This window comes from Sinohyriopsis cumingii, chromosome 1 (genome assembly GCF_028554795.1).
Source record: "Sinohyriopsis cumingii isolate HCF-2022 chromosome 1, ASM2855479v2, whole genome shotgun sequence".
NCBI lineage: Eukaryota > Metazoa > Mollusca > Bivalvia > Unionida > Unionidae > Sinohyriopsis > Sinohyriopsis cumingii.
In genome coordinates this window covers 115,734,771-115,758,666 of record NC_142961.1, presented here as the reverse complement: position 1 = coordinate 115,758,666, position 23,896 = coordinate 115,734,771, and the positions used below count along the sequence as shown (strand labels likewise).

Below are 23,896 nucleotides of genomic sequence, written 5' to 3'. Positions count from 1 at the left end.
ATGTCATGATTTATTGTTTATGTATTACACATGAATGCATGGTTACACCTTATGTGGCAAATCATGCAAACTATAGAGTGAAACTGCTTCTTTTTTTTTTTGCTTCCTTGAGACTTGTGTGTGCTTAAAGCCAGTTTTATAGTTTATCTGATTGCTGCTGAGCCCGTTTTTAGTGGTGCATGTTGTCTGGAGAGTAATTAATTGTTTTTCTTTGATGCTAGGCAAGGAGTTTTCCATGTCAGTAATGCTTTATGCAACCTTTGTTTTTGGTACTGTATGTGCTTTGACATATGCTCAGTTTCTTCTTAGAACATTTCCCACCAAACAGTAAAGACGTTCCTGTGTGATCAAGTTCAAGGAACATTTCTTAGCCATGTTTAGTCAGTAGAACTGCCAATAGAACTTGACACAACTTAGACATGATGTCTGTTTTGTCATTCACTAAATTCATCATAAGTGTCACTAAGCTGGTAGATAATGTAAAACTATATTGATCCAAAAGAGAAATTGTGGAGTCTGATTATTGTTTGACATGTAATCTGACCTTTGATTATTTTTCTCTCAACCGTACTAAATGTTTAGGGTTTTTATGTCCCATGATGACAGTGGTAAGGAACGTAGTTTTCTTCATGTCTCTCCAGCCAATAATATATTTCATCCATCCCAGTTTGTGTTATAGATTGACTAAATATCCTACTGGAATTGAGATTTTAGAAGTTATCTGCAATGCATGATGTCTGTGGGACAATATATGAGAATATTTTATTAAATTTTTTAGAAATTTAGCTCTATGCATGTATGTGTATGTGTGTATGTATGTGTGTGTTTTCATATCTATTATAAAACTATTAAAAATCAATCAATTACTGATAGAACTAGAAATCTGAAGTGCATGATGGAAGTAGGACACTATATGAGAATTTTTAATTAAACAATTTAGAAATTTATCTCTGTGCATGTGTGTGTGTATGTATATTCATACCTGTCATAAAACTATTAAAAAGCAATAAATTACTGATAGAATTAGACCTACAAGCAGTACTAAGATTGGTGGGCCAGGCTTTCAGCCTCCATTAAACTGCCAAAACATTTTACGCTGCAACGTAATTGTAGAAAAGGGGTTACATGATAAATAAAACTTAATGCTGTTTTTTTTTTCTTCCACAGAATGCAGTAATTGACTTCTACATCGACATCCATGCCCACTCCACCCTTATGAATGGTTTCATGTATGGTAACACATACGATGACCTGGAGAGATATGAACGCCAGTCTGTTTTCCCAAAACTACTTTGTGCTAATGCAGAGGATTTCTCAATGGCTAATACAAACTTCAACAAAGATGCAGTCAAAGCTGGCACTGGAAGACGGTACACGTTTCTTTGTTTTATATTCATCTTGGCTGTCTTAGCTTTCCTAGATTTGATCCCAGCAACAGTATGTGCAAGGGTACAGTGATAGCCCATCTAAATCTGGTGGTATGCGTTGTTCTTCAGCCATCGAATAAGGCAGTGTGCAGTTTCCCAATGAGAGCTTTTAATGTGGAATGAAACCATTTTCAAGTGCAAAACTACTTAATGGTTGGACAGTAATTTCAACACAGTACAGTTTGCTATTTGATTTTACACGCTTTTTTTTGCCATATAATCCATAAATTCCATCCATTTTTCAAGCAGAAATGCATGATGTGGTAATTCATTTAATGAAATGTTAATTTGTTGAAAGAAAATGAACTTGAGGATTTGGGATAAACTAACATAATGGCAATGTCTATACTGAGGCAACAGTGTGTCATTAATGTGGTAACAGTGTGTCGTTATTGTGGTAGCAGTGTGTCATTAATGAGGCGACAGTGCCATTAATGAGGCAAACATTGTGTCATTAATGAGGCAACAGTGTCATTAATGAGGTAACACTTTGCAAAGCTCTTCAACAGTATCAACCACTGGATTTGTTATCTTCTGACAGACAATACACTATCAACCACTGCAGTTATCTTTTGACAGATAATACAGTATCAGCCACTGCAGTTGTTATCATTTGACAGAAAAAAAAAGTATGAACCACTGCTATTATAAACTAACAGACAATACAGTATCAACCACAGTTGTTATCTTCTGTCAGACAATACAGTATCAACCACAGCAGTTATCTTCTGATAGACAATGCAGTATCAAGCACTGCAGTTGTTATCTTCTGACAGACAATACAGTATCAACTACTGCAGTTGTTATCTTCTGACAGTCAATAAATACAGTATCAACCACAGCAGTTGTTATCATTTGACAGAAAATACAGTATCAACCACTGCTATTATAAACTGACAGACAATACAGTATCAACCACTGCAGTTGTTATCTTCTGACAACACAGTATCAGTCACTGCAGTTGTTATCTTCCGACAGACAATACAGTATCAACCACTGCAGTTGTTATCATTTGACAGAAAATACAGTATCAACAACTGCTATTATAAACTGACAGACAATACAGTATCAACCACAGCAGTTGTTATTTTCTGACAGACAATACAGTATCAACCACAGCAGTTATCTTCTGATAGACAATGCAGTATCAAGCACTGCAGTTGTTATCATTTGACAGAAAATACAGTATCAACCACTGCTATTATAAACTGACAGACAATACAGTATCAACCACAGCAGTTGTTATCTCCTGACAGACAATACACTATCAACCACTGAAGTTATATTTTGACAGATAATACAGTATCAACCACTGCAGTTGTTATCATTTGACAGAAAATACAGTATCAACCACTGCTATTATAAACTGACAGACAATACAGTATCAACCACAGCAGTTGTTATCTTCTGACAGACAATACAGTATCAACCAATGGATTTGTTATTGTCTGACAGACAATACACTATCAACCACTGAAGTTATCATTTGACAGAAAATACAGTATCAACCACTGCTATTATAAACTGACAGACAATACAGTATCAACCACAGCAGTTATCTTTTGACAGACAATACAGTATCAACCACTGGATTTTGTTATTTTCTGACAGACACTACAGCATCAGCCATTACAGATATCTTCTTGAATACATCTTCCGTAAGATATTTTTAGCAAACCAGATGCACATAATTCAGACCACACTTTATGAATTCCTTGGCCTTTACCATCACCACCACCACCATGTACCACTGCCACCACAACCACCAACTACCTCTGCCACAATTACCACCATTCAGTACCACCACCCACCAGTGGAACTACCACAACCACACGACTGCTACGATTACAACTTTTCACAAACACCACTCCTGTCCGCCCACCCACCCGAACATTGCATTGTTATTGCCTTGATCAATTATCAGTACACTTTCTTGTTGATGTCGGCAGCCCTAGCGAGATGACTCACATTCCAGGAGGAAGCAGTGATTGGCACCACATCCTCTGCAGTCTTTGTATAACCTGTATGATTTCAGAGGCAATTGTTGTTGTGTAAAAAAAATTGTCTGATCAGGGAGTGAAATTTCTTGAATTTTTGTATTGGCCAATGCCGAATGAGTCAATTCACTGGATGATTAGTGTTGATTGAATAGCCTTACTTTAAGAGTGACTCATTTCAACATAGAGGAAGGAAGGCTAGGATTATAGTTGTCATGTATTTCAGGCTTTATATTGCAGAACATAAAATATTGGAATGAATCATCAATGACATCAATGGTCAGATGCACTTTATCTACATTCCCATATTCTCAAAAAAAAAATGAATACAAAATTCAAGCTTAAGTGTTAATCCCAGATATCTTGGATCATAAATGAGTGCTCATTTCAAATAAAATTTATAAAACAAGTTGAATAATTCCTGTATTTTGCAAGTCTTGGGAAGTATAAGGTTGAAATTATTGGACGAGTTTTATAAATTTCATTTGAAATGAGCAGATTCTATTTCTTACATTACAAAAAGTACTGATTTTAGTAGTATAATGAAATGATTTTTGAAATACATTTGGATGCCACACAATCTCTACATGTTTTGGTTTCTGTTGAAACCTGATCACTTCAATTGAAGAGCTTTGCAAAGTGCAAAACTATGCACCTCCAAAAATGAAGATTTGACAAAAAAAGTGCTCCAGTAAGTATTGGCAATTTTACACTTTGCAGAAACACATGTTAACACACATTTTTTGGAAAGAATTTTGTTTAGTTTAAAATTACTTCCTTGAGATGTATTAGGCTGACCTAAGTAGGACATGAAAATTGGCAAAGTAATGAGACCACATGTATGGAACTAATTTGTTGCTCTTACTATACAGCCTTGACCTCAGAGTTGGTCAACGTACAGATAACATCCAAAACTGGAGAGCAAATCACCAGATAGCAGATTTGTTTATTTAGCGCCTATGGCACAGAGTGAATGCCACAGCCATTATGCCTTTCCTTTGCATATGAAAATATGTTTGGAGTCATGAGGCATTAAACGTGTTATGTACATTAAAATAATGATATGGGTGTACAGTATTAACATAAATAACATAGTAGTCATGTGATAAAATCAGACACAGTACTGCAATTCATCCATCTCATTCAAATTTATCAGTTAAAGATAGGTCCCAAATGAAGAAAATATTGAAGGTTTTGCAAAATTAACTTCATTGTAATTAAAATTATGGCTCATCCAAACTTTCAGACTGTGAGCATGGATACAGAGTTGTAAGGATATGGTCAGGAATTGTATTGCATGACATCCACTGATTGAAAAAAAACAATGTTATTGAAAGAAGTTTTGATTTTCAATTGCAATCAGATGCAGACCGATTTCCGCTTTGTAAATTAGTGTTATTGATTTGTATTAAACTTGGAGTTGTAGACTTACTTTTAGAAGAAAAGAATAGTTCTAAACATGTATGACATCTTTTGTTTCCTGGAATCATGGTAGCTCTGTTGGTAGAGCACCAGGCTGATAATCTAAGAGTCTCGGGTTCAGTATCTGCCTGGGTAGGCTGCCTTGTTGTGTTCTTGGTAAAGACACTTAAGTCCCATTCCCATAGCTGATGTAGCCAGTATTCTCACGGTGCCATTTAAACAAGCCACAAAAGCACTTTTTTTCCCTCACAAGTTAAAATTAACATTTTTACGTTCTGAGAGAGAGAGAGAGACAGAGACAGAGAGAAAGAGACAAATAGAGAGACAGACAGAGACAGAAAGACAGACACAGAGAGAAAGAGAGAGAGAGAGAGAGAGAGGGACAGAGAAAGAGAGAGGAAGACAGAGAGAGAGAACTGGATTGGCACTCTGCAATGCATCTAATTTCATTTTATTCAGAGTTTCTTATTTATGTTTCCATGGTAAATATAAATATGTAGTAAAAGATCAATAGCCTGCTCAAGCATGCTGAAATGCTTTGACAAATTGGGGTTTCACACTGTACTTCAAAGCGCAAAACTTCATGTATTGGAGGAATATAAACTGTAAATCAAATGATCAGACAGTTGTGTTAGCATTTGGTATATATATAAAACGATCTAAAAATACAGTAATTGACAGTTTTGAGTGGGCAGGGTGTCTTTCATCTTTGAACCAAACATTAGCATGTAGAGAATACATGTACTTGCATTTCTTTTCTAATGGTAACAGATGTATGTTAAAACTCAGGGCATGCCAGAATAACATGCACAGTGTATTCTTATTGTTCAACTTTAATTGAAAATGTTGCAGTGTTACATGTTTGCAGTATGAAATCTGCACTTTGAATTTTTAGAAACAATGATAAATAGCTAGTAAATTTATATTTCTTTGTTATAATATATTTTCATTCTTCCATGTACCATACATACTCGCTTATAAGATGAGTATAACTGCAAACAACAAAGATTCTAATCTGCTGTCGCACAATGTGCCTGCAGATCAGGGTCTATATTGTTTGCTCTACTGATTAAAACCTTACAAGCCGCATGGACCTAGATCTGCTGGCACATGTGATAGCAGATTTGGGTCTGTGCAGTTTGCAGCTGGACTTTTCTTATAAACGAGTATGTACTATACCCACCCTGATATTTGAAACTCTTGGTTACAGTAAGTCTTTATGGGTAGGATATGGCCCTGGGGCACAAGTGCCAGTTGCATATATTCAATACTTGACCCTTCAAGATTCAGTTGCCCTTGCCCTGCCTCCATTTTTTGTAGTACCATCATTGACCCATTGACCTAGTCACTAGCTTTAATGTGTTCATTGACATTACAGATGGTTATACATTGATAAATGGACTTTATTATAAAATATTCACAGGGAGATTTACTGTAACAACATTACACCTAGTTATACATGGATGAATGAACTTTATAACAATGTTCACAGGGATAATTACTATAACTTGCATGATGTGACATTACACGTGTTTGTGTTCATCCATGGATGAAATGACTTTATAACTATAGTTATAGGGATAATTACTGTAACTTGTATAGCTTGTAAGATAATGAAAACTTGGACAGGATGTTTCTCTCTGTCTTTGAAGAACCTAAAGCTGTAGCATGGCGAATGAAACTTGGTTGGTGAAATTATGTGTAACATTTAAGGTGGATGCAAAACATTTAGCTGATATTCTTTACAAAAATTGATTATTCTGCAAATGCTAAACTTGTAGAAATTAAAATTAAAATAAACTTACATTTTGCTATACAGTAAATGATAAATACTCTGTCATTACCTTGCTGTGCAAGGGGGTCTTAGTATACCACTTTTGAGTAAGAGTGCCTTATAATGAACTGGTTGATACAGTACTCACTCAGTATAATGCTGCACATGAGAGTCAAAGAGTAGACTGCTTACTAGTGAGATTGTCCTATAATGAAGTGCTTGATAGAGTATTCCCTCAGTATAATGCTGCACATGAGAGTCAAAGAGTAGACTGCTTACTAGTAAGATTGTTCTGTAATCAAGTGCTTGATACAGTACTTCTAATGTTGTAAATGGCATTCATAGAGTATACATCTTTTAGGAATCATGAAGTAAACCTCTTTATTATGAGACTATCTATTGATAAAGTACTTGATACAGAACTCCATCATTATAATGCTGCACACATGAGTCAAAGAGTAGACTGCCTTATAATGAAGTACATGGTGTATTATACCTCATTATAGTGCTGTCAGTTTGAGTCATAAAGAATTCTGCCTTATAGTGAGACTGCCTTATAATAAAATACATGGTACATTATGCCCTTGTTACAGTGCTGCCCGTGGGAGCCATAAAGTAGACTGTCTAATAGTGGGACTGCCTTATAATGAAGTATGTGGTACAGTATACCCTCATTATAATGCTGCCCATGGGAGTCATAAAGTAGACTGTCTAATAGTGGGACTGCCTTATAATGAAGTATGTGGTACAGTATACCCTCATTATAATGCTGAACATGGGAGTCATACAGTATACTGTCTAATAGTGGGACTGTCTTATAATAAAGTATGTGATACATTATACCCTCATTATAATGCTGAACATGGGAGTCTTAATGAAAACTATCTAATAGTGGGAGTGCCTTATAATGAAGTATGTGGTACAGTATACCCTCATTACAATGCCGCCCATGGGAGCCATAAAGTAGACTGTCTAATAGTGGGACTGCCTTATAATGAAGTATGTGGTACGTTATACCCTCATTATAATGCTGAACATGGGAGCCATAAAGCATATTGCTTTATAGTGAGACCACCTTATTATGAAGTACATGATACATATAATGTTACTACCATTGAAAGAAATGGGAAACATGACAACACTCGCTTTATAACAGGAGCTTTATTATAATGGAGGCCAGATAATAATGTTGTATTTGGATAATTTTACTTCAGCATGCCAATGCATATAGTTTTTAGACCCTGTTGCAGACCATTCCAATACACAAACATTGTCATTCAGAACTAGTTGGGCAGTATGGGTTCCAACACAGTTGTCATCTACAGCCATTAATCAATTCCTTTCTTCATCCCAATGCAGCAGCAGCAGCATCAGTAACAGAAACAGGCTTGTCAAGATATGATATGGTTACATCCCAGTTTCTTGAATCACTCTGGTGCCCTGGGTTGCAAAATCAATATCTAATAAAGGAATGGGTCAGAATTTGCAACGTAATTGGTTTGCAAGCCAAGTATTTGTTGCACAAACAAAAACCACCTTGCCTGAAATTAAATGGGACCATTGATTTTTGAATATTCTATTGATTGTATTCAGTATGGTGTATTTAGAAACTGGTAATTTGGTACATTGAGCTGTGTAGCCATGATTTGTCTGTATTATTGACACCACTGGGAATCAAATTTCTTTGTTTCGATGAGAGTGGAAAAAAAGTTTGTAGGTGAATCACTTTGATCCCTGAACAAGGATACCCTCCGCCTTATAGCTGCATGAGAGAATGGAAAATATGGATGAAAATGAAAACACATTTTAACAGTTTAATTTTTTTTTTATTGAGAAAATTTGGTACAGGTTTTAAAATTGATTTGAAAAAATTTGAAAAAATTTCACCTCATGGAAATTTAGTTAAATCATTCTTGACTCCACATGCTGAAAATTGGAAAACATAAACACATCGAATGTTATAAAATATGTAAATTAAAAAACCGCAACATTTGCATGCATTTTCCCATGTACCCTATGTACTCGCTTATAAGTTGAGTCTAACTGCAAACTGCACAGATCCAGATGTGCCATCACATAATGTGCTAACAGATTTGGATTTGTTTTGTTAGGAGTAATCAGTAGAACAAATAACATATGCCCTGGTCTGCAGGCACATTATGCTATGGCAGATCAGGATGATTGTTGTTTGCAGTTTGACTTGACTTATAAGCGAGTATATATGGTACAGTATCAGAACTATGAGGACTTTTTGGTCAGGCTTACAGACTTGTAACCGGAAGGGTGCAGGTTTGAAGCCTACAATAAAATCAGCCTTTATTGGCTGCTGATGTGTATTCTTAGCAAGACATTTTAGTCCTTTGACATTAAATAACCAACATGTCACAATATATCAAACCAAAATCTAGCCATTTATGGTATCACTTGTAGTAGTGTTTGTTTTTAGAATATTAAACATCCCGGAAAAAATGCATGTTGCATTAGATGATTACAGTACTTGTATGTTTTTCTGTTTCCATAATGGAAATAATAGGATGCCTTAAACACGACAGCTGTTTGTTGTGAAATAGACAACTTTGATGTTACCTGTAATTTCCTTAGACTTAAAACTAATTGGTATTTCCAGAGATCTTCATGTTTTAGTCAGGGGATACGATGAAACCATGTCTGTCTGTCTGTAATCATATCTCCCTCCAAATTGTTGAATGGAAAATTACACAACATTGTAGTTATATTGTCTTTGGGTTAACCATCTGAACTGATGGGGGGGGGGGCAGGTAGGGATATTCTTGGTTTCCAACTCTGTTTTGGTCAGATTAAGGGGTCAGAGATCAGATGTACAAAAATTGCTGGGGCATATTAAAATATTTTCTTATCAAGATTTATCATTGATCATAGCATAAGACAGGTATGTGAAGGATTATGGATTAAGACCCCCCAGGTCACTGTTTTGGAAGTGGAGTGAATATGTAGTTGGGTTGGGGTGGGTGGAGTGGTATCGAGAGGTGGTGGAATATGTAATAAAGAGGGTAGGGTTTGAGATGGTGAGCTATTGCAGTTACTCTGTTTTACTTTTTTCTGATGACCTGAAATTCTTTTTTGGCAAAATGTATAAACTTTTACTGGTAATTTGTTCATATATAACAAAATGTGATGCTTTGCTAAAATGCACCACACCTTACATTGCAAAAAGGCAAAATCTGCAGAAAGAGGTGACCTTGCATCAGAAGTTATACTCAACTGAAAGGGGCACCTTTGGAGGGTGTATTTGTCCCAAACATTTGTCCCTAACATTAAAGAGGGCCTTGTGTGGCCACATGGTCTAAGATACTTGGCCTTTCAGATCACTCGCATCTTGCCTTAGTCCATGCAGGTTCCAGTCTTGGCTTGGCTGGTGTGGGTATGAGAGAAAGCTTGCCAGTAGCTTTCCATGGGTTGGTGGTTTTTTCTAAGGTCTTCCTAGGTTCTTCCTCCACCAAAGCTAATGGCCGCCATGTATAGCCTATCATGTGCTGAAAAATGGCACTAAAAAGACAAAACCACAAATGAACAGACTCGAACATTAAAGATTGTATTTCCAGGATTCATGGTTAGAGTTACTTGTTTGAAGACCTACGTACTGATATAAAAAGTAATATCTTTATGAATAAAACATTTCTGGTTTCGTGTGTTGTGTGAATGCATTCACACTGGTAGATAGTTTTTATACATTTTTAGATGTATTGGTATATGGATGTCAGAGGGTTCCTTCCAACAATTATTATTGTTCAACACAAGAGTATTAACGAGAAAACAGCAAAGTGAATATATACATTAATTACTTGTAATGTTAGGTCTTTCAGATATTAACAGTTACCATTAGCCCTGGAAATACAGTGTTTTATTGTCGTGAATAAAATATTCCTGGCTCCATGCAAGTTGGGCAGACATCTCTTATATAATCATTTTATGGCATATCATATACTTCAATCTTCCCTTCCAGATTCATTTGCATAATCCATAAATGGCTTGCATGTCTTCCCTAGCATTAGGGTTGGGTTATCTTTAATTAAATTCTGTCAGCCATTACCATCGGCAATGGAGTAGTTGGTGCTGCAGGCTGAGCAGACATGGTTGACACCATGCAAATGGCATGGATTTCACCAGCATTTCCTGAACTAATTCATATAAAACCTAAAATTTCATCCATTAGGTTCTCTGAAAATGCTTGATTGTATTTTTTGTTCTTCAACAAACAATGTGGTAAAAGTCAAGACACAACTCTCACAATGTCTGTCTGGTGTAAATGTTTTGCCTGATTTTTGTTTGATTTTTTCTTTGGCCAATATTCCCAGTTTGCATCAGATTTTGCCTTTTATTTCATGGGTGGGGGGAGCAGGGGGCAAGAAGCATGCCCGGGGGTGTTGGGGTATAGTAACCATGTCAGCTAAAATGGCTAGATGTCAGGATCACAAAGGGCAATTGTTAATAGGTTGGAGTGATCAATGGTTCAAGCTTTCTTTTTGGTGTGCATCTCTTATTTTTCAAGAAAAATAACAAACTTTCATTAGACATAAAATTTTGTTCATATAGACATGTTTTCTTGGTACAAAATTCTCTCTTGTAGATTTTATTTTGATGTACTGAATCACAAGATTGATCTAGGTCATTATATAATGTCTTTTTTAGTATCAGTAAGATGGGATGTGCTTATTAAAATATTACATCAACCAAAATCGTCAAGATCAGGGTTGATTGAGATTGCATTTCAGGTGGCCATCTTGAATTTGTTTTTACTTCTGCTGCTTTTGAAGGGGTAGTCATAGGGTTTTCATTGAAAGACGTTTTGGGACCTGACTAAAATTAGTGTCTCTTGGACATCCAATATGAGCACTAAGGTAGTCAGTTGCTATTCCTGAGTGGAAGGTCATATTAACATGTGATTTTACTAAAAGGCATCTTATGATGTCTAGTTGGTTCAAGATGAAAATGGTGCTACTTACACATCTAATATGGCTGCCACAGTGGCTATCATGAAAATCTTATTATCTCTATTCCTATTGAATGAATATTTATATCAACATGTGATTTTACTAAAAGGCTTCTTTTGGTGTGCAGTTGGTCCTAAATGAAAATGGTGCCATTTGGTATTCCAATATGGAAACCACAATGGCTGTGTGGAAAATCTTGTTATCATTACTTTTCTTGAAGGAATGGTCACATGAGAATGAATATTTCACTGAAACTTTTTTAATGTCCACTTGGTCCTAAATGGAAGTGGTGCCAATTTGATATCCAGTATAGCCATCTTGGAAATCTTATCATTACCAGGAGATTTATTATACTGTCTTATTGGTCCTGAATGAAAACTGGGCCATGCAATTTAATATTGAATATGTTCACTACAGCAGCTAATGTTAAAATCTTGTTTTTGTTTAAGATTATCAGAGAAGGTTTTAAGACTCATGAGTTCAACAGAAGAAATGGTCATATCTTTAATTACAGGAAATTCTTTTTGGTCAGTAGAGCATCGGTCCCTTTGAGGGGGTCTTGTTTTGTTTTGCATCTAGAGGTGGTTGTTTTATGTTATGGCATCTGTCTGTCCATCTGTCCATACATCCATTAACATTGCTTGTTGGGGGCATAACTTTGTTACAGTTTGTGAGATTTTCATGAAAGTTTACCAAAGTATACATCTTGACTAGATGGTGCATCCTTGACCAAAGACATAACCTCTGCCTCAAAGATCAAGATTACAGCAAGGCAAAATATAATGCTGTCACTTATATCCATACCTGGAATATAACACTGAAGAGATTTTAATGGAACTTTGCCCAAATTTATATCATCTAGAGATGGTGTGTCACATACCATATCGTCTGCCTCAATATGAATGTCACAGTAAGGAAAGATGTTACTTTGACTCGTGTTCTTGTTCGGAGAATAACTTTTGATATACTTTAAATATTTCAGTGAAAACAGTTATAATCAATGACAATATATATTACATACTATGCCACCTGCCTCAAGGTAAAGGTCACATCAAGGGAATATATGCATCACTGACCTATGTCTTTGTATGGGTAAAAGTTTCCAACCAGTGAAGATAATTTAATAAATGTTTTGCGTGTTATATATCTGGACTTGGCCTTGTCTCACATATTCAGTCACTCCCCCTGCCTCAGATTAAAGTTTACAGCAAGGAATAATGCAGACCAGTGGCCAGTTTTCATATCCACGCCTTCACTTTTGACTCCTACTTATATTCTGATGAAATGTTACCCAGTTCCACACTGCATCATACAGCAATCAGTCAATAGTTCAAAGGTCAATGTCATTTATAGGGAAAAGGTCATAAGATGGGTGTATGTATCATATGCCATTTGCATTACTCTTGTTATAGCTTATGTACAACAAAATGAAGTTTCAGGATTAAATATAATGTAACATCTCTTAATCATAAACTGAAGCTTAAGAAACTCCATTAATTACTGTCAACTTAATGAATTTTGGTCAATCCCATTTGTTTTGTTTTTTTCCTGTCTGATCAGTGGTCTGCCATGGGAGGTTTGAGGTTGGCTTTTTATGCGTAATGAATTGTATGTAAACGTATTTAAAAGTTTGTAATCATAAAGTATACAATTGGATATAATGGGTCTACGGACCATAAGGGATCAATTTTCAGCATTTCCTTAAGAACCTTCTTGTAGATAATGAAATCGGTCAATAAACAATAATCAAAATGCCACAAAATATTGTCCTCTACGGTGGACAGATGCTCTTGATGTGGAGAAAAAATATGTAATCAAAATATATAACATGGGCTTTTAGTTCTATAACACTTACATAAATGTATTTAAGGGAGGTTCCCATATGCTGTATACACTCAGTTATGAGTCCTTTCCAACTACAAACAGCATAGACCATGATCTGCTATTGCATAATGTGCCAGCAGATTAGGGTCATTGCTGTTGGATCTACTAATTATTCCTGACAAGCAGCACTGATCAAGATCAGCTGGAGCATGATGTGATGGCAGATCTGGATCTGTGCAGTTTGCAGTTGGATTACGCTTATAAGTGAGTATATACGGTATTCTGAATTGGCTGATTTAAAGGGCACACACCTGTAACTTTTAAAAGCTGACAGAAACAGACATGTTGTGGGAAACAAAAGGAAAAGAACAGTATTGGGTTGAAAGTGGCAGATGGGTATGGCAACACTGTGTTGTAACAGGAACAACGAAAAAGGTCCATTTGTAACCATTTCAGACAAAAACAGGAAACTGTGTTAGTAAAGAAACATTTAATGGTTGGTGCAAAATGGGTACTCATACCCATTGAAGCAACATATGGTCAAATCTTCCATAGGAGATAACTCATGGGAGTTCGAAAAGGTTGCCTTTGATGACAGGTGGTTCCTTAATACTGATCATTTCTTTAATATGTTGGTTTGCAATGGTTGTTTAAGACTGATAACTACAAGATATAATTCAAGTGACCTTAAAGGGGTCTTGAACTACAAATTATAGAGACCTTAAGTGATATATTTATATTTTGAAGATATTCAGTATGGTAGAAACAATAAACTGATATTGGTTGTCCCAGAAGGCATTGATTCTGTTGGTCTCTGGAGGCTTACTGGCATGTTTCTTTCTATTGTCATTTAATGGACTCTGAAAGCGCCGTGTTAGCCATCATTGATTATAGCATAGATGTCAAATGAATATTTTATGAAAGCTTTACAATTATACTTGCTTATTGTTTACATTAGATCGCTCTGTTGAATTGGAAAATGGAAATCCATTCACACATTTCTCTAAATACAAAGAGATCAATACGTTTTAGAAGAATAAAATACTCATTATCTATGGCATTTGTAACCATAATAAGGGTACAGGATTTCCTTTTATTGCTATATAAGTGCTGTGGCACAGTTAATTAAGGTGTAAATCAAGTCTTGAAAAATGTAAGCTTTTACCTAACCTGGACATTAGCCAGATGCGTTTATGGGATAGAGCTGTGTCTGTCTTCCATCCATCCATCCATCCTTCTAGGAATCCGTCCATCCATCCATCCGTCCATCAACATTTGATTGTTACCACTCTGGAGGCCATGTTTTGGGATCTGATTTTGATCAGACATTGAATATATGCATATATCATTAAGTTCTCAGAAATGTTTAATCGTTAGTGAGGTCAGTGCATATTAATTAATGATGTTTATCTTGTATCTAATTGCCTGAGCTTGTTTCCATCTGGGGACAATATTTCTATTCAGTTTTAGATCAAACTTGTTTTATATGCTTATATCATCAAGATCTTGGGTTTAAAAAAAAAAATTATAAGCGAGAGCCATTAATATCGATGAGGTGATTTTTGTATTTGATTGACTAGACTTGTAACTGCTATGGAGTCAATATTTCGTATCCAGTGTTGAATATTTACTTACAGTGTATATCTTCAAGACCACTGATGATATACAAGTTTGATAGTGCGATATGCATATTAATGAGGTGATTTTTGTATTTGATTGACTAGACTTGTTACTGCTGTGGAGTCAATATTTCTTATCCATTGTTGAATATTTACTTATATCTTCAAGACCTCTGACGATATACGAGTTTGATAGTGAGACGTGCATATTAATGAGGTGATTTTAATCAGACCAGTTTTAATCCTGTCAGCTTGGAATTATGGGCTTGTATCATCAAGTTGTCTTGTTCGATAATTAGTAGCATACTAGTGAGGTGATCATGCACATGATTGGCTGGGCTTGTTACCACTTTGGAAGCGATATTTTGGATGAGATTTTTATCGAACTTCTTTTATAGTTGGAATATAGGCTTACACGATCAAGGTCTCACATGAATTGAATAATGAGCGAGATCCTTGCAACGTTAATGAGGTAATCATGCATGGGATTTGACTGAGTTTGTTACCAGGCAAGAGACTATATTTTGGGTCCGATTTTGAGAAAGCTTGGCAAGCTGAGTTCAATAATAAAATATAGAAATGCAAGGAAAATAACCCATATTAACTGTTGAGACTCATAGATTTGATTACAGGGTTCTTTCCCTTGCAGCAATGATATAAACCAGATTACAGAAATAAATTTTAGAATACATGTAAACTTCAATAGGGCTATTTAAAAAAGTCTTAAAAAAATAACACATTATGGGTTAAAACAAATTATCATTTATGACTTGAGAAAAAAGGTATATAAATTAAACATCATTAGAGAAAATGTACGATTGCATGGCTAGCATAAATGAAAGTTTGGTGTTGTAATTAATGATCATAGTTCTTTAGACACTTATGGATATTTGTTTGCAAGTAATTATGTTTTTCTAATACTGATCTTCCCCAGTAAGAACTTATTTCATACAGAAACCATGTCCTAACTTTATTGTAGAAACTTTGCCACATTTGAAATTCTTAAGTATTTGGAAGCAAGTTTTGGTGTAACGAAATTTGTTCCCAGTATTGTCAATTAAAGTCACTAAAATGCTTGCCATTTTTTAAATCACATATACTGTGCATTCTTTTATGATATTTCATACATTCAGTGTCATTTCTCAAAATCATTTTTACAAATTCATATTTTGTATTTTAAACTTTAGGTTTAAAACAAATATCCCAGTGTGCTTTTACTGTACTTTCAATTTGGGTCAAAGTCATGTGCTGTATAAGCCACAGACTTAAAGCAGCGTCTGTAAACTTAATTTATAAAGATCTTAGATGACTTTGATTATGAGCAAAAGATTTTGCATACTAATTATCTTTATCTTTGGAAACACATTTTATTAAACTATTTCAAAGTAGGTAAAGTAAAAATAATATAAAGTTGGAAGTAAGTTTACTTAGATTGTGTTCCTACATTACTGCACAAGCCTGCAAGTTAAAATGGTCATCTGTTCAGTTCTGTAAGTGAGGCAAGCAATATTGGACCCACGTGGGCCTTTTGTTTTCCCAATAGAGTTTCAGACTCCATCAGAAGTAAAAGATAAAGAAGAAAAAGTTATGTTTGTTTATAGACCTTCAGTTGAAGCTACAGGTAACAACTTTATCCGTACAAGTAGCTTTGAATGCAGAGAGATGATTTTTGTTTGTTGTTTGTTTTAACTGCGCTTTTTACACATTATTGGCTATGTCATGCTGAGGAAATGGGAACTCAGTGCCTTTCCCTGAGGACACACCAAGGCAGCTGACCTGGGTGGGTATTGAAACCGCAACTGGTGATTTAACAACTTTTTCTGATATAGCTGTGGTGAGTGATGGAAAACTAGAATCTAGAGGTACTGGAGGCTTGGATAGTCCACACAGAGAACAACTTGTATATCACTACATTTAGCTGAACTATTTAAAAATTAAAAATGCCAAAAAAATCATCAGCATCAAAATCATTGTAGTCATCATCATCATCATCATCATCATCATCATCATCATCATCATTGTCATCACATTTTACAGATCCTTCACTTTTTCATCATGCCAGCTTGTTTTGTAAAAATTCCTATGTATAATGAGCTGCAGGTGGTATACTTATATCATGAGTGATACATGTATCTATTCACTTTGATAATGCCATTAACCTGTTATTCTGCCATTTCTCACACCTGCTTGATTAGAATCTTTCATGATGTTTGGCGTAATCAGCAATAATGGGCTAGAAGAGGTATTTTTAGTACAGGCTTGAAAAGAAAGGGATAATTTTATATTGATACTAGCAGTTCCTTATTAGTACAAAGCACTCACATACATGCTATAAAACTGATAAACCAGTGGCAAACATTGTTAAAGTTTTATTTGGGAAAAAGTTACTTTTCACACTTGTGATAAAATGATTCAAAATGATTGAAATGGTCTAATTATACAGTACCAAAATCATTTCTATTTTTTTTAATGTTACATTACATACACAAGGTTACTTTTGAAACAGTTATAATGGTTTGCATATTTTGACTTACGGGGATCCCTTGCAATGATTAATCTGCATGTAACTAATTAACTCGGGTTAATGTACGTCATGTAACTGAACCTTTAAAAATCTTATATTTTCATTAATTTTGAAAATTAAGACTACCCTAGAACTCTTCAGTTAAGGATATCATTGGGCTAAACATGAAATGAGCATTTTTAACCCAAGTACAATGTTCTTGATTCGTCTGTCCCAAAATGCCAAGAACCTTGTTTGAGGACCATCAAGAACCTTGTTTGAGGACCATCAGGAACCTTGTTTGAGGACCTTCAAGAACCTTGTTTGAGGACCTTCAAGAACCTTGTTTGAGGACCATCAAGAATCTTGTTTGAGGACCATCAAGAACCTTGTTTGAGGACCATCAGGAACCTTGTTTGAGGACCTTCAAGAACCTTGTTTGAGGACCTTCAAGAACCTTGTTTGAGGACCTTCAAGAACCTTGTTTGAGGACCATCAAGAACCTTGTTTGAGGACCTTCAAGAACCTTGTTTGAGGACCATCAAGAACCTTGTTTGAGGACCTTCAAGAACCTTGTTTGAGGACCATCAAGAACCTTGTTTGAGGACCATCAAGAACCTTGTTTGAGGACCTTCAAGAACCTTGTTTGAGGACCATCAAGAACCTTGTTTGAGGACCATCAAGAACCTTGTTAGAGGACCTTCAAGAACCTTGTTTGAGGACCTTCAAGAACCTTGTTTGAGGACCATCAAGAACCTTGTTTGAGGACCTTCAAGAACCTTGTTTGAGGACCATCAGGAACCTTGTTTGAGGACCATCAGAAACCTTGTTTGAGGACCATCAAAAACCTTGTTTGAGGACCATCAAGAACCTTGCTTGAGGACCATCAAGAACCTTGTTTTCAGGTTGAGAACCCACACCACGTATGAGTCGACTAGAACAAAGATGGTGGAACACGTGGAACATTGCTCTACCATGGTTATATCAGCTTGGGTTGTTAAAGAAAACACACTTATGAACAGTTATGAAGCAATAAGAATGTGTTCTTGGTGTTTGGTTAAAATCTTTCAAATGGCTTCCCAAAGACTGTGTAAGTTGACCTAGAAAGTAAGCAAACCTTGAAAATACACTGTTCTATTCATAAAGTTTTACTCTTGAAAAACATGCCACCTTCATTAATAAGCAGCTCTGTTTATTTAATCCGTATATTGAAAGTTGCCATTTTAGCATGTGGAGAAACAAACATTTCTTTGTAAAAGAAACAAATAGGGGCCAGCCCAGTAATTGTTTATGCAGTAAAACCTGTCTTGAAAGATCACTGCTATGTGAAACCACCTGTCTTGAGAGACCACATTCTCAATGCACAAGTTTATTGATTATATAGGATTGTGACCTGTTATGAGAGACCACCTGTCTTGAGAGACCTACTTTTTTGGCAAAAGAGGTAGTCTTTCAAGACAGGTTCTGCTGTACTAAGTTGTGGTCTTACAATTTTTCAAAACTATCTTGGCAAATATTTGCCAGATTTTGGTAAAAGATGGGGTTGGTTATCATTATGGTTTTTGTAAAGTGTACCACCAATTATGAACAACCATAATTTATTTTTTTCCTTGTTTTTAAAACTTTGCAGAAAATTACCAAGTCTAAAACATTTCAAAGTTAATTTGAAACAGTTCCTATTAAAGGACAGGGGAGGACATGCACAGATGTCTTTACACCATAGAGGTCATGTATTTACACCATAGAGGTCATGCATTTACACTATAGAGGTCATGTATTTACATCATAGAGGTCATGCATTTACACCTTAGTGGTCATGTATTTATGTTATAGTGGTGACTGACTGACTTGCTGAATTATAGTCGTGTTCATCCTTTCGGACATGTACGACTGTTTAGTGCATACACAGTATGCTTCTTAATTACTCCTGGGGGAAGGAATGAGAGCCACGTCCCCCAGGCTTTTATGTGTTCACAGAAAACTTGTTAATTCTAGCCACAGACTGTAGGACTATTAGAGTCCCTAACAACCTGAATGTAAGGCTGTTACATGGGGGGGAATAGTGCCACGCACACCCTCATTACTCTTTCAGTCACTATGTTTGGTAAGTGTATGGGAGTGGGATTGGACCCAGCACGCACTCATATAATTATTCTGCTGTTTAATGCGTGCACTGCACGTATGGTGTTTGGATGTCTGGCCGTGGCAAGGGAGAAACGGGTGGTCGAGCGGGAGGTGCGATTTCACGTCACAGGTTGGTACTCCTTGACTCCAGGGTATTGGTTGTCCTACATGATTTGGATATAACTCTGTGCTGTTTTGAGTTGGTTATAGGAAAGTACCTAGGATGACAGCTATAGGTTTAGATGTTGCCACCCTGTGTGGCAGGCTCTGATGATCTTGGGTTGTTGAGACCACCTTATGTTAGTATGAATTTTGGGTTCTTAATGGTCTAATAAGTCTTTTGTTTGCAGCCTTGTGCTGCTGGACCTGATGGTGTTTGGAGTTTAGACCACCTTATATGTGATAATTTGGGGTCTTAATGCCTAGAGTGTTTTAAGTTAGCCACTTTGTGTGACGGGTCCTGATGGTCTGGGTTTGGGACCAACTTATATGTTCTAATTTGGGGTCTTATAGAATATTTCTTAGCCTATGTATGGTTTGAGCCACTTTGTGTGGTGGGTTCTGATGGTCTTGGTTTGGGACCACCTTATATGTTCTGTTTGGGGTCTTATAAGCAAACCTGTAGTAATTGCATGGCTATCACCTAGGTTGAGAACTGGTGTTCATAGAGGTGTTAATATGGATGCCTGATGTTATTTAGCTAAATAGAGGAAGGATGGTATTATAAGATTTTTCTTTTATTAATTGTTTTTTTTAAATAATTATTTTTGTTTTTTAATGGCTTTTTTTGTTTTGTTCTGTTTTTATTTATTTTTTAATTTAAATTAAATTTCATTTTTAAAAAAATAATTGTGTAATCCAATATATGTCCTAATTTGAGTTATGGTGTGGTTTTTATTGAGTTGTGTTTATTCAGTATTCATCCTAGTTTTTATTTTTTCCTAATTATATTGTTCAAAAGTGAAGGGGCCCCAAGTGGCCAAGTGGTCTAAAGCGCTCACTGTTACGGATCACTGCCATCTCACCTCTGTCTGTGTGAGTTCAAGTCTCAGCTTTGGCTAACGTTGGTACGTGAGAAAGCCTGCCAGTAGCTTCTCGTGGGTTGGTGGTTCTTCTCGGGGTTTTCCAGGGTTCGTCCTCCACCAGTTATACTGGCCGCCATGTATAGCCTATCTTGAGCTGAAAAATGGCATTAAACCCGACAATAATAACAAGAACAAAAAATCAAAAGTGAATGTTTGGAATTAGGAGAGTTGTACGTTTTAGTTATCCTGGGTGACAAGGATGGGTCATAGGTGCAGGTTTGATGCCAGCCTGTGCTCAGGCAGAACTCACCGGTAGTCATCCCCGCCCCCACTTCCCTACCCAGTCACGCTAGATGGGAGTGGTCACTGATATTAATGAATAACCTCAGCTTTGCAAGTCATGTTTAAGGAGTCATTTAATAAATGATTCTCAGCATTTTGGACTTTGTCAGTTGTTATTGCAGTTGGGAACTACTCAGAAAATTTAATTGTTTACTTTAGTTGCAGTTGATGAAGTATTTTTCCTCATTTTAATTACATGTACAATAATATAGTCTAAGTTCTCCTATCAATCAATTACAATGTATAATTTCTGCTGTGCTGATATGAAGTCAAATGACCAAAAGGCATGTTTTAAAGACTATATTATGAATACTAATAGTGCTAATACTAATAGTACTAATACTTGAGGAACCGATGTAAAATCACTTAAAATAATGACATGAATGAGAGGTATATATTTACTCATACAAACAACTTACGACATATTAGTGAGATATGACATGAACCAAGTACCTTAGTTTGAAGAAAACTTGTGGCCTGATAGTTTCATAACAAGTACAGAATGATTGACCGAATCGAATGCTTTTCTAAAATTAGTAAAGATTGCACCATTATGGGTTCATTTTTGCTAGTGGCCACTGGTCAGTAAGTTTCATCACTGCAGTATGATGTGCTTTTGTTGGATTGTGATTTATGGTTTGTACTTGTTAAGATATTCCTAAAGATGTTTACGGTCATGTTTTTTCAATAATATTTGAAAGTACAGATAGAACAGAAGTGGGTCCGTAAGTTAGATGGGTCTTTCTTTTCATTTTACTTAGCAAATTTTAATTGCTATGGAAATTTGCAGGAAGTGATACTTTGGTTAATTATTTCCGTCAGTGACCCAGAGATTGACAAAGCCAACATTTTCTGAATTTTGGGGTGAATTCCATCTAGACCCTCTGAGTTGTTAGTGGTGATATCAATAATATCACTTAATGTAATTAGGGGGCAATTAATTAAAACTAACCTGATTATGTACCCTTTCATTCATGGAAGCAGTAAGTTTATCTGTGCTAGGATTGTCATTGAATAAATATAATATATGTGAAAATCTAACTGTAAAATCATGTATTAATGAAACTAACATATTATTTATCAATATTTTTTTAAAAGTATGAATTAAAAAAATTCTTTTACATTCAACGTATAGACAAAGACCTTGCAAATGCACAACAATCATTGTACTATTTGTCTGCCAATATTTAAAAGAAAAATATGCTTCAGTGTCGGCCAGCCCTGGAACAGATATGAATGAAAAGTAATTATGACTAGCGTAAATTTTAGCTTAAATTTGAATTTGTCAGGTATTTAGTTCCCAAAAGGAATGCCAATTTTCACTCCAAATTCAGTGTTTATGCATACAAGAATAAAATGTGTTCAGATCACTGTGATTTTCAACTTAGAAAAATATACAATAAAATCTGAAAAGTTATATTACTTAAAGTAATAATTTTTGTAGTTGTTCCAGTTTTTATAAATCATTCTTTCTGAATAATTTTGGTATTCGAATATTTCATTTGTTGGAATCCACCACAACAAAATTGAAGAAATTCTTGAAAATCCTAACATATCGACACAAGTGAACAAATTTTAAATAACTTGACAAGTTGTGATGATTTATGTTCTTGTACAGCTATACTCAACTATTTTCCAAAGAATCATTCAATAGCACACTGTGGAACTATGGCAGTGATCCAAGTAATTAATCACTATAAAAATTAATAATCACAAGTGAAATTAAATTGAAGTGATGCAAGTATTCTGTTGGGAATTATTTATCATGGATTTTCATATTGGTACTACATGTAAGTTGGGTCCTACAGCAGGCAGCATGGATCTTATTTGTCATCAGATAATTTGCCAGCAGATCAAGGTCTTTGTTGTCTGTTCTACTGATTATGCCAAGCAAGCTGCATAGACCGAGATCTGTTGGCACATTATGCAATGGCAGATCTGGGTCTGTACAGTTGGCTCTGACTTGCATACAGTACATACAGTACTGTTATTACAAAACTAAAATGAACTTGTTGCCAGAGATATCCAAACCTTCCCAGTAGCATAGAGACGTGATGTAAAACACTCTTTGTTGTTGTTGTAGGGTTTCACTCCATTTGTCAGCACAAAATAGGCAGGCTATACATGGCGGCCAGTATAAATGGTGGAAGAAGAACCAGGGAAAACCCCAGAAATGACCACCGACCCATGAGAAGCTACTGGCAAGCTTTCTCATGTACCCACATTGGCCAAGCCTGAGACTCGAACCCACGCAGACAGAGGTGAGATGGCAGTGATCCGTAACAGTGAGCACTTTAGACCACATGGCCACTCAGGGCCCCAAAACACTCTTTCACCGGTTGTTGGAGGATCATACATGAAAGCATTGTCTTTATTATAAAATGAATTTACAATAGAATGCATACTAACTTGTATATTGGTCAGTGACTTAACATGTGTACCCGCTTGTGTATTGGTCAGTGCCTTAACATGTATAATAGGTTGTGTTTTGGTCAGAAGTCCATCTAAATTTATTGTATGATAATGTCTAACTGACAGATATGCAGTCATGTGTGTAGTATATGTTATGAATGCAGAGTTCATTTTTGCTTCTAGTGCAAGGTAGATAACTCTTACATCCTTGAATGTTTAGCATTGTCTAAAATACACTATCTAATTCTATCCTTACCATCACAAAAAAAAAGTCGGTTGATAAAATTTGAAGAAAAGTTGTAAAAGATTACTGTATGGGAGGATGGAAAGTGATTTGTAGAAACATTCAAGATACCTTAGATTAAATTTATATTGGGGCCCCGAGTGGCCGAGTGGTCTAAAGCGCTCTCCATTATGGATCACTGGCATCTCATCTCTGTCTGCATGAGTTCAAGTC

General features: G+C 35.8%; 1 protein-coding gene across 3 annotated transcripts in view; it reads left to right on the top strand.

Moving 5' to 3' along the window:
- Positions 1-23,896, top strand: part of LOC149807707 (cytosolic carboxypeptidase 6-like) — a 147,565-nt gene that overhangs the window by 90,450 nt on the left and 33,219 nt on the right. For all 3 annotated transcript variants that reach the window (XM_089969569.1, XM_089969562.1, XM_089969574.1), the window contains exon 9: positions 1,168-1,370. In XM_089969569.1, the coding sequence (XP_089825695.1) occupies positions 1,168-1,370 (203 nt within the window). The remainder of the gene's footprint in view (positions 1-1,167; positions 1,371-23,896) is intronic.